The sequence below is a fragment of the Physeter macrocephalus genome, chromosome 18, assembly GCF_002837175.3.
Source record: "Physeter macrocephalus isolate SW-GA chromosome 18, ASM283717v5, whole genome shotgun sequence".
Taxonomy (NCBI): Eukaryota; Metazoa; Chordata; class Mammalia; order Artiodactyla; family Physeteridae; genus Physeter; species Physeter macrocephalus.
In genome coordinates this window covers 74,068,761-74,082,401 of record NC_041231.1, presented here as the reverse complement: position 1 = coordinate 74,082,401, position 13,641 = coordinate 74,068,761, and the positions used below count along the sequence as shown (strand labels likewise).

The 13,641-nt window shown below is 36.1% G+C and overlaps 1 protein-coding gene across 1 annotated transcript in view; it reads left to right on the top strand.

The window, feature by feature from the left end:
• KIF6 (kinesin family member 6) overlaps positions 1 to 13,641 on the top strand; it is a 419,927-nt gene that overhangs the window by 78,592 nt on the left and 327,694 nt on the right. Inside the window, exons 4-5 of the mRNA XM_028479658.1 lie at positions 5,254 to 5,401; positions 9,994 to 10,103. Coding sequence (XP_028335459.1) covers positions 5,254 to 5,401; positions 9,994 to 10,103 — 258 coding nt within the window. The remainder of the gene's footprint in view (positions 1 to 5,253; positions 5,402 to 9,993; positions 10,104 to 13,641) is intronic.

Genomic DNA, 13,641 nt, shown 5'->3' with positions numbered 1-13,641 from the left:
CAACACACTCCTGAATAAACAAAGGGTCAAAGACAAAATCAAAAGAGGAATCTAAAAATAGCTTGAAAGAAACACAAATGGAAACACAACACACTAAAACTTACTGGATGCAACAAAAGCAGTTCTAAGAGGGAAGTTTATAATTATAAATGCTTACATTAAGAAAAAGAAAGATTACAAATAACCTAACTTTGAAACTCAAGGAACTAGAAGAAGAAGAACAAACTAAAGCCCAAAGTTAGAAGATGGAGAGAAATAGAGATCAGAGCAGGAATGAGCAAAATAGAAACCAGAAAGACACTAGAAAAAAATCAATGAAATGAAAAGCTGTGTTTTTTAAAAAGATAAACAAAATTGACAAACCTTTAGCTAGCCTAAGAGTAAAAGGTAGAATTCTCAAACAAATAAAGTCAGAGATGAAAACAGGCATAACAGCTGACATCACAGAAATACAAAGGATCATAAGAGACTACTGTGAACCTTAATATGCCAACAAATTAAATAACCTAGAAAAACTTTTTTAGAAATATGCAGTGTAGCAAGACAGAATCATGAAGCTTTGTTGGAGTATAGTTGCTTTACAATGGTGTGTTAGTTTCTGCTTTATAACAAAGTGAATCAGTTAAATGATAGAAAATGGTATTTAAATTTCTCTGGGAAATAGATTCTGAAATAGATAATAGTAAAAAGATTTTAAAATTCTAAACCTATCTATATTTTAAAGTGATTTCATAAGTCAAATTAGTAATAAGGCTTAACTTTAGGAGGAAAAACAAGAAAAGTATACAGAAAATCTCCATAATATTATGATATATGACATATATATGATGTATATTATGATAAATGAGTGCTACTGTCTACCAGATGCAGCTAAAATGAACTAAAATAGTAAGAATATATATGAATAAAAGATCTAAAACAGGCTTATTCAAATGTTTTTTAATGGAATTTTACTAATCATTACTTCTTATCTCATCTTTTATAATAAACTCTATAAATTATTTTTTTAAATTCACCACATGGAGGTTTTACATTAAAAGGCTTTGGTAATAGAATTGTAAGTACAATTGAAACATAAGTCATAATGGTATGAAACTAGAAATCAATAACAGGAGGAAAACTGGAAAATTCCCAAATGTGTGGAAATTAAACAACACACTCCTGAATAAACAAAGGGTCAAAGACAAAATCAAAAGAGGAATCTAAAAATAGCTTGAAAGAAACACAAATGGAAACACAACACACTAAAACTTACTGGATGCAACAAAAGCAGTTCTAAGAGGGAAGTTTATAATTATAAATGCTTACATTAAGAAAAAGAAAGATTACAAATAACCTAACTTTGAAACTCAAGGAACTAGAAGAAGAAGAACAAACTAAAGCCCAAAGTTAGAAGATGGAGAGAAATAGAGATCAGAGCAGGAATGAGCAAAATAGAAACCAGAAAGACACTAGAAAAAAATCAATGAAATGAAAAGCTGTGTTTTTTAAAAAGATAAACAAAATTGACAAACCTTTAGCTAGCCTAAGAGTAAAAGGTAGAATTCTCAAACAAATAAAGTCAGAGATGAAAACAGGCATAACAGCTGACATCACAGAAATACAAAGGATCATAAGAGACTACTGTGAACCTTAATATGCCAACAAATTAAATAACCTAGAAAAACTTTTTTAGAAATATGCAGTGTAGCAAGACAGAATCATGAAGAAATAGAAACTTTGGACAGACCAATAACAGTAAAGAAATTGAATCAGTAATCAGAAACCTTTCAACAAAGAAAATCCTGGGACCAGATGGTTTCACTGGTGAATTCTACCAGATATTTAAAAATTAACACAAATCCTTTTCAGACTCTTCTAAAAAAATTAGAGAGGAGGGAACTTTCCCAAATTCATTTTACAAGGCCAGCATTACACTGATAACAAGCCAGACTAAGGACATCACAAAACTATAGACTAATATCCCTGTTGAATATAGATGCAAAACTTCTCAACAGAATACTAGCAAACTGAATTCAACAGCATATTAAAAGGATCATACACGATGTTCAAATAGGATTATCCCTGGAATGCAAGGATGATTCAACATAAGCAAATCAATAAATGTGTTACATCACAGTAATGGAATAGAAGATAAAAATCATTTGATCATCTCAGTAGGTGCAGAAAAAGCATTTGACAAAATTCAACATTCTTTCAAGATAAAAACTCTCAACTAAATTGAGTATAAAAAGAATGTACCTCAACATAATAAATGCCATATATAATAAAACCACAGCTAACATCATACTCAATGGTGAAAGCTTTAAAGCTTTCCCACTAAAATCAGGAATAAGACAAGAGTGCCCACTTTTACCACTTCCATTCAACATATTACTGGAAGTCCAAGCCAGAGCAATTAGGCAAGGAAAAGAAGTAAAAGCCATCCAAATTTGAGAGGAAGAAGTAAAATTGTCTCTGTTTGTAGATGATATGATCTTACATATAGAAAATCCTAAAGAATCCACCAAAAAACTGTTGGAACTAATCAACAAATTCCCTAAAGTTGCAGGGTACAAAATAAAAATACAGAGATCAGTTGTGTTTCTATACACTAGCAACAAAATATCTGAAAAAGAAATAAAAAATACAATTTAATTTACAATAACATTGAAACCAAAAAAATACTTAGAAATAAATTTAACCAAGGAGGTGAAAGATCTGTACACTGGAAATTACAAGACATTGAAGAAGAAATTGAAGAAGACAGAAATAAGTGGAAAGATATACCATGTTTATGGATCAGAAGAATTAATATTGTTAAAATCGACATACTACCTAAAGCCATCTATAGATCAAATGCAATCCCTATTAAAATTTCAATGGCATTTTTCACAAAAATAGAAAAAAAAATCCTAAAATTTGTAAGGAACTACAAAAGAAGTTGAGCAGCTGAAACAATCCTGAGAAAGAAGAACAAAGCTGGAGGCATCATACTACCTGATTTCAAGAGAAGAAAAGGGAACCCTTGTACACTGTCAGTGGAAATGTAAGTTGGTGCAGCCACCATGGAAAACAGTATAAAGTTTCCTTAAAAAATTAAAAACAGAACTACCATATGATTTGGCAGTCCCACTTCTGGGTATACCTTCAGTATCTGTGGGGGATCGATTCCAAGACCCCTTGCATTTACCAAAATCCATGAATACTCAAGTCCCATATTTGGTTCTCTGTATCCTATGGGTTTTAAATCTGTGGATTCAACTAACCCTGGATGGAAATTTCAATACATAGTTGGTTGAATTTGCAGATGTGAAACCCTTGAATACAGAGGGCTGGTTGTATTTATTGAGAAAGAAAATCTCTGTCAAAGTGGATCCACACAGTTCTAACCCAAGTTGTTCAAAAGTCAACTATATATCCAAAGGAAAAGTAATCACTATCTCAAAGAGATATCTGCACTTCCAAGGCAATTGCTAAGGCATGGAAAAACTTGTGTCCATCTATGGATGAATGGATAAAGATGTTGTATATGTTCACAATGGAATATTATTCAGCTTTAAAAAAGAAGGAAATCCTGCCTTTTGTGACAACATAGATAGACCTTGAGAGCACTGTGCTAAGTGAAATAAGTCAGAGAAAGACAAATACTATATGTTCTCACTTATATATGGAATCTATAAAAACAAGCTCATAGAAATAGAGAGTACATGGGACTTCCCTGGCGGCACAGTGGTTAGAATCCGCCTGCCAATGCAGGGGACACAGGTTCAATCCCTGGTCTGGGAAGACCCCACATGCTGCAGAGCAACTAAGCCCATGCACCACAACTACTGAGCCCATGCGCCACAACTACTGAAGCCTGTGCACCGCAACTACTGAACCCACGCGCTGCAACTACTGAAGCCCGCACGCTCTAGGGCCCATGTGCCGCAACTGCTGAGCCCGCATGCTGCAACTACTGAAGCCTGTGCACCTAGAGCCCATGCTCTGCAACAAGAGAAGCCACTGCAATGAGAAGCCTGTGCACTGCAACAAAGAGTAGCCCCCGCTTGCTACAACTAGAGAAAGCCTGCTTGCAGCAACGAAGACCTAATGCAACCCAAAATAAATGGAAAAAATAAATAAATAAATAAATAAATAAATAAATAAATAAATAAATTTTTTAAAAAGAGAAAAATGTAGAGAGTAGAATGGTGGTTACCTGGGACTGTGGGGTAGAGAAAATGGGGAGATGTTGGCCAAAGGGTATAAACTTCCAGTTATAAGATGGTTATAAAGTTGTAAGTTATAAAGTTATAAGTTATAAAGTTATACAGTTATAAAGTTCTGGGCATCTAATATACAGCACAGTGACTATAGGTAATGATACTGTATTATGTATTTACAAGTTGTTAAGAGAGTAAATCTTAAATGTTATCACCACAAAAAATAATTATTTGAGGTGATGGATATGTTGATGGATGTGTTAACTAAACTTATTGTGGTAATCATTTCACAATATATACATGTGTCAAATCATCACATTGCACACCTTAATCTTATATATGGTATATGTCAATTATATCTCAGTAAAGCTGGGAAAAAAGAGACATTAAATTAAAAAGTAAGGAGATTTGTATAGAGTTTGTAATAATATTTCAATTGGTTCATTAATTGTGATAAATGTACGATACTAGTGTAAGATATTAACAATAGAGGAAACTAGCTGTGGGATATACGTGAACTCCCTGTACTATCTTTGCAACTTTTTTGTAAATATAAAATGGTAGACTACATTTGACCCTTGAACAATGCAGGGGTTGGGGCACCAACCCTGCCCGCAGTTGAAAATCCAAATACAGCTTTACAGCCATCCCCCTATATCCATGGTTTTGCATCTGTGGATTCAACCAACTGAGGATCGTGTAGTACTGTAGTATGTATTTAGTGAAGAAAATCTGCTTATGAGTGGACCCACACAGTTCAAACCCTTGTTGTTCAAGGGTCAGTTGTATTCTAAAATAAAAATTTTATTGAAATAAAGAAAATGTTTAAGATGACTGGATCCCATTTGAGTTACAGGTCCTCTCTCAGAAAAAAGGATTGATGTGCTGAGACTCCTAGATAAAAAATAATTTCTAGCTAGATAGTCACATACATAAATATTTCTATAGATATTTCTATAAATGTCTTTTCAGTCGTGTTGAATCAAGTTGCTCTTAGAATACTAGCCATTTAATACAAATGCAATTAGACATTTTGATATTAAAAGTTTGCTATTTCTTTATGTAGTGTACTGGCAGGTTACAATGGTACCATCTTTGCATATGGACAAACAGGCAGCGGTAAGACATTCACCATCACAGGTGGGGCAGAGCGCTACAGTGACAGAGGCATTATCCCAAGGACACTGTCATACATTTTTGAGCAATTACAAAAGGTATGAAGCTTTAAGTTCATTTTATATTTGATATATTCAGCAGAAATTTACTGTGGGCGGAAAATTTATCGTGACATTTTGTTATATTATACCTAAATGAGGAAATATTGTGTAGTAACTCTGGCATTTACATTTAAGGAAAGTTTGGGATTTTGCTGAAGAGGTGAAAATCCAGAAGGTGCTTCTCATTAAAGGGGATGCTGCTTCAGCAAAGGCTCAAAGGGAGTCTGTTCTGATACACCCATGGAGGTTAAAACACATTTTACCAACTTTTGTATTTGTCATTAAGAAATTGAAGAATATCCTTTTGCCAAAATGGACCTTTGTTTTAGCTACTAAAGCACTGAATAGGATAATGTGGTTGTACTTTTTCACACTTTTAATGGAAGCCCAGAGGAATTTACCACAGTAAAAATCCTATTGCAATTAATATTATTATAAAGAGGAGTTTCCTATCTATATTATATGCATCATTTATTGTGTGGTTCCAAATGCCTGTTGCTTTATCAAGATTTAATAGAACTAACGATGTAGGTATCTCTATCCCCATTTTATAGTTGGGAAGACTGAGTCTTGGGTTATATTTATTTTTCTCTGCATCCTCATAAGTAGCTGATCTGGAGCTTCCATCCCAGGTCCGTGTGATGCCAAACTCTGTGCTTTTTAACCACTACATACCCTGCCTCTGGGTATCAGACTGGCTTTATTTTGCTGGTTGTATTTAAACAGATTCTACGTAATGAGTCATTTAACTTCTCTGGGTTTCAGTTCTGCCCTCTGTGAAAGTAGGGACTAAATTGTACTAGAGGATCTCCAGCGTCCCTACTAGTTCCAGCAATTCTTTGGTTGTAGCAATTCTGTATAACAAATGTCCTAACTAGGTCAGTGTAACAGTCTTTCCAAAATATCTCAACTGTATGCTGCTTGCATTCTGAGTTGCAAAGAGGAGAAGTTGCTGAGATCTGCATAATTCTAATTTCCACCCATAAAGTAGCAATTACCCATTAGTTCAGCTCATCACTCACTAGCGCAAACATGCCAGCTCTGCATGCCAGAAAATTTGGAAAAGCAAGGATAACGTATAGTGTATATGTTGGATCCAAATCCTTTCTTTTCATTTCCTTATTTATTTCTGACATTAGCTGTTCTGTTTTGTTCCCAGATTTCGCCAACTGGGAATATAATTTCTAATAGTTTTTGTTGCTGTGGCCTAATGTGGGAGTGTGCTGTCTTGGGAAAACCATTGAAGTTGGTGCAGACCAACCTGGTTCTAAGTGCACTACTTACAGGATGTGGCCTTGGGCAGTTCCTTAATGTCTCAGGCTTGTAGAGTAGCTGTGAGAGTTGAATATACTGTATTTAAAGATATTGTCCAGTTCCTGGCACATAGGAGATGCTCAAAAAATGATAGTTATTACTATAGCCATTAATATCCATATATATATGCGTGTGGCCAAATGATTGCTGAACAATTTCAAAGAACCCTTTGAGACTCAGAACAAATGAAGCTAATTCCCCTGATTAAGTTAAACAGAATAAACAAATTCTTTCCTAATAGAAAATCTATTTGTCTCTTTTTAAAATTTGTCTATGGTTACCAAAATACAGTTTTAAAAGTCTAAATATCTCCCAAGTACCTACCATCTATTGGGTTCATTATTTTATATCTGTTTGTCATTGACATTACTCTAAACCCCATTTCATTCCGAATGATTCTAAATAACTTCTTGGTTTGGAGAGAGCCCATCAGATCAGCTTATAGCCAGGACAACTCCTTGCAGATGAACAGATTAACACAATGGGGCACAACACATTAGTTATAACCCGACTGAGCTATGATGAAACAAGTCAGAGGCAACTTTGAAGTTCTTCATAAAGTTTGTCCTCATTGTTTAGCTGAAAAACTCAGATGCCCCCAGTTGATTGCTTTAGAGGACCCATGGTGCTCTCCAGAATCCTTAAAGGAAATATTTGACTTATGCAACATATTTATTTCAAGATAAACTAAGAACTAGTGCATACTGGGTCCTAAAATGCCCGTGAGTGTGATAGGAGCACATTTGCAAAGATTTTGAAAGAAGAAAATTGATTCCATTTATTTTAGAAATCACTGCTCATTATTTTTGAGTATTGTGAGGCTCATACTTGTTTGGGGGCAGGAGAAAAGGCTGTCTGCAGCAAACATGTGTGTTACATTACAGTCTGGCAGTCCTAAGGAGTAAAAGAGGAGTAATAAGGAAAGGTAGCTGCCACATAGCTCAGTGAATTTTAAGTGTGTATTCCAATAAAAGCTCAGAAAATGCAGAAGCCAGAGGAGCCAAAGGCATTATCTCTATCATCTCTGGGCAATGGACTTGCCATTTTCCTGACTTTTTATTATTTCTTCTAGTTTCTGAAAGAAGAGAGTTTCTCCATTGCTGATGAACGTAGAAGCTGGCTATTCTTTTTGCCTTTCTTTTCCTTTCCTTTTTTATTCACATACTGAATTCTCTATTTGGAGTCTTTCAGAAATAATAATAAAATAACAACAACAGCAATGATAATAACATCAGCAACAGCAATGATTTATTGGTGCCTATTAACAGGCCACACATTTTTGGTAGGATTTAAAATACAGAACCTTATTCCTCTGTCACACAGTTTTGCCATATTCTAAAGGTTATTATCCCCAATTTCATGATTAAACAACTGAGGTTAAGGGTGCTGGATCACTCAGTTATAAAGGCACATCCAGTGTTCTAACCCAGTTTTGTCTGATGCTAAGATGAACCCATAAACGTATGCTAAAATCTCAAACCATAATCTATGGGATATTTCACATATGTTCAGATAAGTTTTAGAAATACGTTGTTTTAAACAGGATCTCAGGATGTTGCTGAGTGATTCCCCATGGGCTTTAACTTGCTCCGAGAATCTTTTAGAGATGGACAGTATGTATGCTGATCATGGAACACGTTTTTCCACAAGTATTTTAAGTAATATTTTAGGAAACGCTGGATTAGACTAAAGGCCACTCAGAGTCTGTCTAGTATTTGTAGTCTCTGATTCCTGCACTAATTCAAGCTATAATCCCCCAAATTATGCTGATATGATGCCATTACTAAATGAGGATACTGATATAATTGATAGACCATTTGTCAGCATAAGCAGCCAGAATCACCCACATCAACAAGCTTTCTGGCATTTGGTTGGGAAAAACTTGGTTAGGAAAGATTCAGTCCATGCTGTCACCTTCACAGAACACCAAACATGGAATTTCAACTGTAATTTGAGTGTTTTACTACAGTCATGTGCTGGTTGAGAGCAGCCTTAGTTTTTCATGTATTATTGCATTTTTATGAAATGGTAGTATCTTTATTTGGATAGTTTGAGACATTTTAGGACCAGAGAATCATATTCGTTTTAATCTGAAGAATGCCGAGGGAGTTGTTATCCAGTTTCTTCACCTTAATGAGTGTGGAAACAGAGGCCTGACTTGGTAGGGGCTCAGAGCTAGTATGATTAGCATTCCAGCTTTGGATTTGCAGGCCACTGTTCTCTCCCCCATCTCTGTGACTTGGTCTTCTCCTTCTTTGAATAACACCTGTCAAATGGATTGTCTTGGATATAGATGAGAATCCTTTCTGTGAATATCCACTCTGACAATCTGCTGACCTTCTTGCCAGAAGACACAAATATATTCTCCTCTTATAAGTAGCAAGACTCTAATATTTGCAGAAATGGAAGCATTTGTGTTTTGGGGGAAACAAGAAGTGCTATCATTGATATTTGGTATTGAAAAAGTGAGCTTGGAATTTTCTCGAGACCTGAAAAAATTCCCTGTTTTATTCCATCTCAGAGGGAGTTGGTCCTTTTTGTCTGTTGGCAGAACTGAGAGTAGGACCAGTCACCTTGACTTTTATCCTAATTACATTGATGCCTATATTATTGCATTTCAGCAATGACCCACAGAAAATACCTCTCCCTAACCAACAGTTGAATATCCCTAATTTGCCACTTGGGCAAGGAAAATTAACCCAACAGGTAAGGTATAGGTAGTGAACTGTTAATGTCCACTCTTACTGTTACCTGATTGATCTAAACTATTTATGTTCCCTGGAATTCACTTTCCATATCTATTTATTTTCTGTTATCTATTTGTCAGTGGAAATTTGAATATTAGAAAAGTTAAAAAGGAATTATGATTGAAGATGGTAACTCTTTGGCTACTGAAATTTTTAAACTGAAGTAAGAATTCTGTGTTCTGTTCTTTTTTCTGTCTGGAAAGTAAAAAATGGTGTGTTATACAGTTCTGCAACCAAGTTGGCTCATTTTAAGTGTATATTGACTTTTTATGTATAATGTGGAACTAATAAAAAATAACAGACTGAAGTTGCTTGTAATCATGGGTGTTGGCCATTGGGGGAAAAAAAAGCCTCATGCATATGGAAACTGGCAACTTGAAAGTGTCACGAACTGAAAATGTAAACCATCCAAAGTGAGAGAGTGAAGGAGGGAAACTGTGAGGAAACTAGTGATAAATGTGTTCATCTTTCTCTAAGTTGAATCGTGGTTTATAGCCATTTAACAATGTCTTTCTCTTTCGCAATCAGGACAGCAGCAAAATATATACAACGCACATTTCCTATTTGGAAATCTACAATGAATGTGGTTATGATCTATTGGATCCAAGACATGAAGCCTCCAGTTTGGAAGATTTGCCGTGAGTAGCAGAACAACAAAGAATGGGGGGAAATTACTTTCAGATGTTCCCTTCATTTGTTTTCTTTGAAACTTTGTATGTTTCTGGCCTCAATCATAATTAACAAATACTGGATAACAGAATCTTTTTGCAATATAGTGGATATTTTTTTCAGTTACGACAAATAGTAGTGATGGGACCCAAAACTGCTTGAAATTCATTTCTTGAGACGATCTTTTTTGGAGTCGGCACGAACAAATGCAGTGAATGTTCTCGGAGAGTGGGCGCTGAGAGGATTGATGGGATGTGACAGTACTACTCTGCTCTTGCCACATGAAACCCTTTTACTCCTCTAGTTGTGGCCTTTCTCTGAAGAAGGTATTCAAATTAGCAATAAAAGTATCTGAAAGAGAGAAAATAAAACTTTTAAGTTTTCCCCAAATGCTTCTCTGCTGTTATTGACTAACATTGACACGCATTTGGTCAGATTGGCACTGATTGTTTCATAACTGAAATGTAAATAGAGTCTTCGGAGCTTATCTCTTAATGGAATAAGTTACTCTGCAAGCATTTATATAACATTACTCGCTGCTTGTTTGAATATTTGCCTAAATTATACATATATTAATTAGTAACAATTCATATACTTTTGTCCAGACATCTTCAGAATGTTGGTAGAGCCAAGAAAATGCATTGTAATATTTTTCTTATTAAACATTCTAAAGCAGTTTAAAGTATATATTAATCCTCTACCAAAAAGGTCAACAACCATTTGCTTATTTTAATTTGAAAAGGAAACAAGAAGAGATAATAAAGAAAATAGGTTATATAACCTTTATGTACATTCTTCTGTTAATGTTAAGAGTTTTTACATCTCATCTTTTTTTATGCTAACAATATTTACTAGAGGGAGTTAGAGAAGGGGATTATTGTTGGCACTCTTAATATGTGCGTAAAAGTTAAGAGAAAGGAAAGATTACTGACTCCATGGAAGAAATTGATTTTAAAGAAGCTATTGGAAATAACTTTACAAAAAGGAAGCACTTTCCTCATAAGAAGGATAGAAACAGTAGCATTAAAGACATAAAGGCCATGTGTTGAGGAGTCATGTGAAGTAAAAGCAGAAAGGCCAACTGAAGCCAGCTTTTGAGGGATTTGAATGACAGGCTTTTGCTGTGAGATTGATCTTTATTCTAATAGGCTTCTTAATTAGTTTTCTAGCCTCCAGTCTAACCTGTATACCTCTAGGCTAACTCTTGTTTAAAATAGTTTTTAACAAGTCATATCTACACGGAAGAGCTTGATAGCTTGTTTAGTAATAATCCAGAAATGAAGGGCTTGGCTATGATGAACATGGAGGAGAGAGAAATCTGAGAGATATGCAATAAATAAATAGAAAGAAAGAAGGGAAGGAAGGAAGGAAGAGAGCGGGAGAAAGATAGGAAAGGAATAGAAGAAAGACTGAAAGATTATGCCTAGCACCTTGGACTTGATTGGTTTTGCAGAGAAGGTGAATCACAGCAAGTTGGTGCTCTAGTCATTTTACTGACTGAGGAGACGAAGCTCAGAGAGGTAGGACTTCCCCTAGGTTTCAAAACTAATCGGTTAATGGTAGAACAAGGATTAAAACCCAGATACTCTCACTCTGATGCCAGAATAGCAAAAATAGCTTCAGAGTCTGTCATACAGAGTTAAGTAAGTCAGAAGGAGAAAAACAAATACCGTATGCTAACACATATATATGGAATCTAAGGAAAAAACAAATGTCATGAAGAGACTAGGGGTAGGACGGGAATAAAACACAGACCTACTAGAGCATGGACTTGAGGATATGGGGAGGGGGAAGGGTAAGCTGTGACGAAGTGAGAGAGTGGCATGGACATATATACACTACCAAACGTAAAACAGATAGCTAGTGGGAAGCAGCCGCATAGCACAGGGAGATCAGCGCGGTGCTTTGTGACCCCAATAAAGATGTAAAAAAAAAAAAAAAAAAAAGATTTTACCACGGGACCTAGAAAATTAAGGAGTCATTGACCTAAAAGGGAGATTTCCATTAGAACACTTGAGTGGGTGGTGGTGATGTGTTTCACATATATAACTTGGGTGTCTGAGAATACTGCACCAGATGTTTACATTTACATACATTGCTCAGAGGAAAGAAGTATGCCTTAAATGCATTGGTAGTCTCTCTTCCACCTATGCCAAAGTAAGTCCTTAAAATTTTTAGAAATTATCTGTTAAATTGAAACTATGAAGGAGACCTTTTGAAGATGAGACTGTAAAGGGAGAGCAACATGAGCCCTGTGAGTCTGAGTCTAATTGATATAATTAGGTGCAACCTAACTATGGGAAGAGAAAAGTCCTTTGACCTCTAAGAGAGGTAGTGTGATACAGAGAAAAGAGCACTTGATTAGAAGTCAGGAAATTTGGGTTCTAGCCCCAAACCTGCAATCTTAGATAATTTTTTTCACTTTTCTGGGTTTCTTTTTGTGTGTAAAAGGTGGACATTGAATTATATAATATTTAACAACCATCCAACCTCCAACGTCTAGAGTTCAAAGATTAGTGACCTCATAGGATAGGATTTATTTCGTGGCTCTTGTCCCCTTCACAAAAGAATAAGAAGTGATCTAGATATTTTCTATTCTCCTGCTAGAAATAGCCTTAAGCCACTTTTTTTTTTAAACATCTTTTTTTTTTTTTTTTTGGCGGTACGCGGGCCTCTCACTGTTGTGGCCTTCTCCCATTGCGGAGCAGCACAGGCTCTGGACACGCAGGCTCAGCGGCCATGGCTCACGGGCCCAGCCGCTCCACGGCATATGGGATCTTCCCGGACCGGGGCACGAACCCGTGTCCCCTGCATCGGCAGGCGGATTCTCAACCACTGAGCCACCAGGGAAGCCCTAACATCTTTATTGGAGTAAATTTGCTTTACAATTGTGTGTTAGTTTCTGCTGTATAACAAAGTGAATCAGCTATACATATATCCCCATATCTCCTCCCTCTTGCATCTCCCTCCCACCCTCCCTATCCCACCCCTCTAGCCGATCACAAAGCACCAAGCTGATCTCCCTGTGCTATTTGGCTGCTTCCCACTACCCATCTACTTTACATTTGGTAGTGTGTATAAGTCCATGCCGCTTTCTCACTTCATCCCAGCTTACACTTCCCCCTCCCCGTTTCCTCAAGTCCATTCTCTACATCTGCATCTTTATTCCTGTCCTGCCCCTAGGTTCATCATAACCTTTTTTTTTTAACTCTCTATATATGTTAGCATATGGTATTTGTTTTTCTCTTTCTGACTTACTTCACTCTGTATGACAGACTCTAGGTCCATCCTTGCCACTACAAATAACTCAATTTCGTTTCTTCTTACGACTGAGTAATATTCCATTGTATATATGTGCCACATCTTCTTTATCCATTCATCTGTCGATGGACACTTAGGTTGCTTCCATGTCCTGGCTATTGTAAATAGAGCTGCAATGAACATTGTGGTACATGACTCTTTTTGAATTATGGTTCTCTCAGGGTATATGCCCAGTAGTGGGATTGC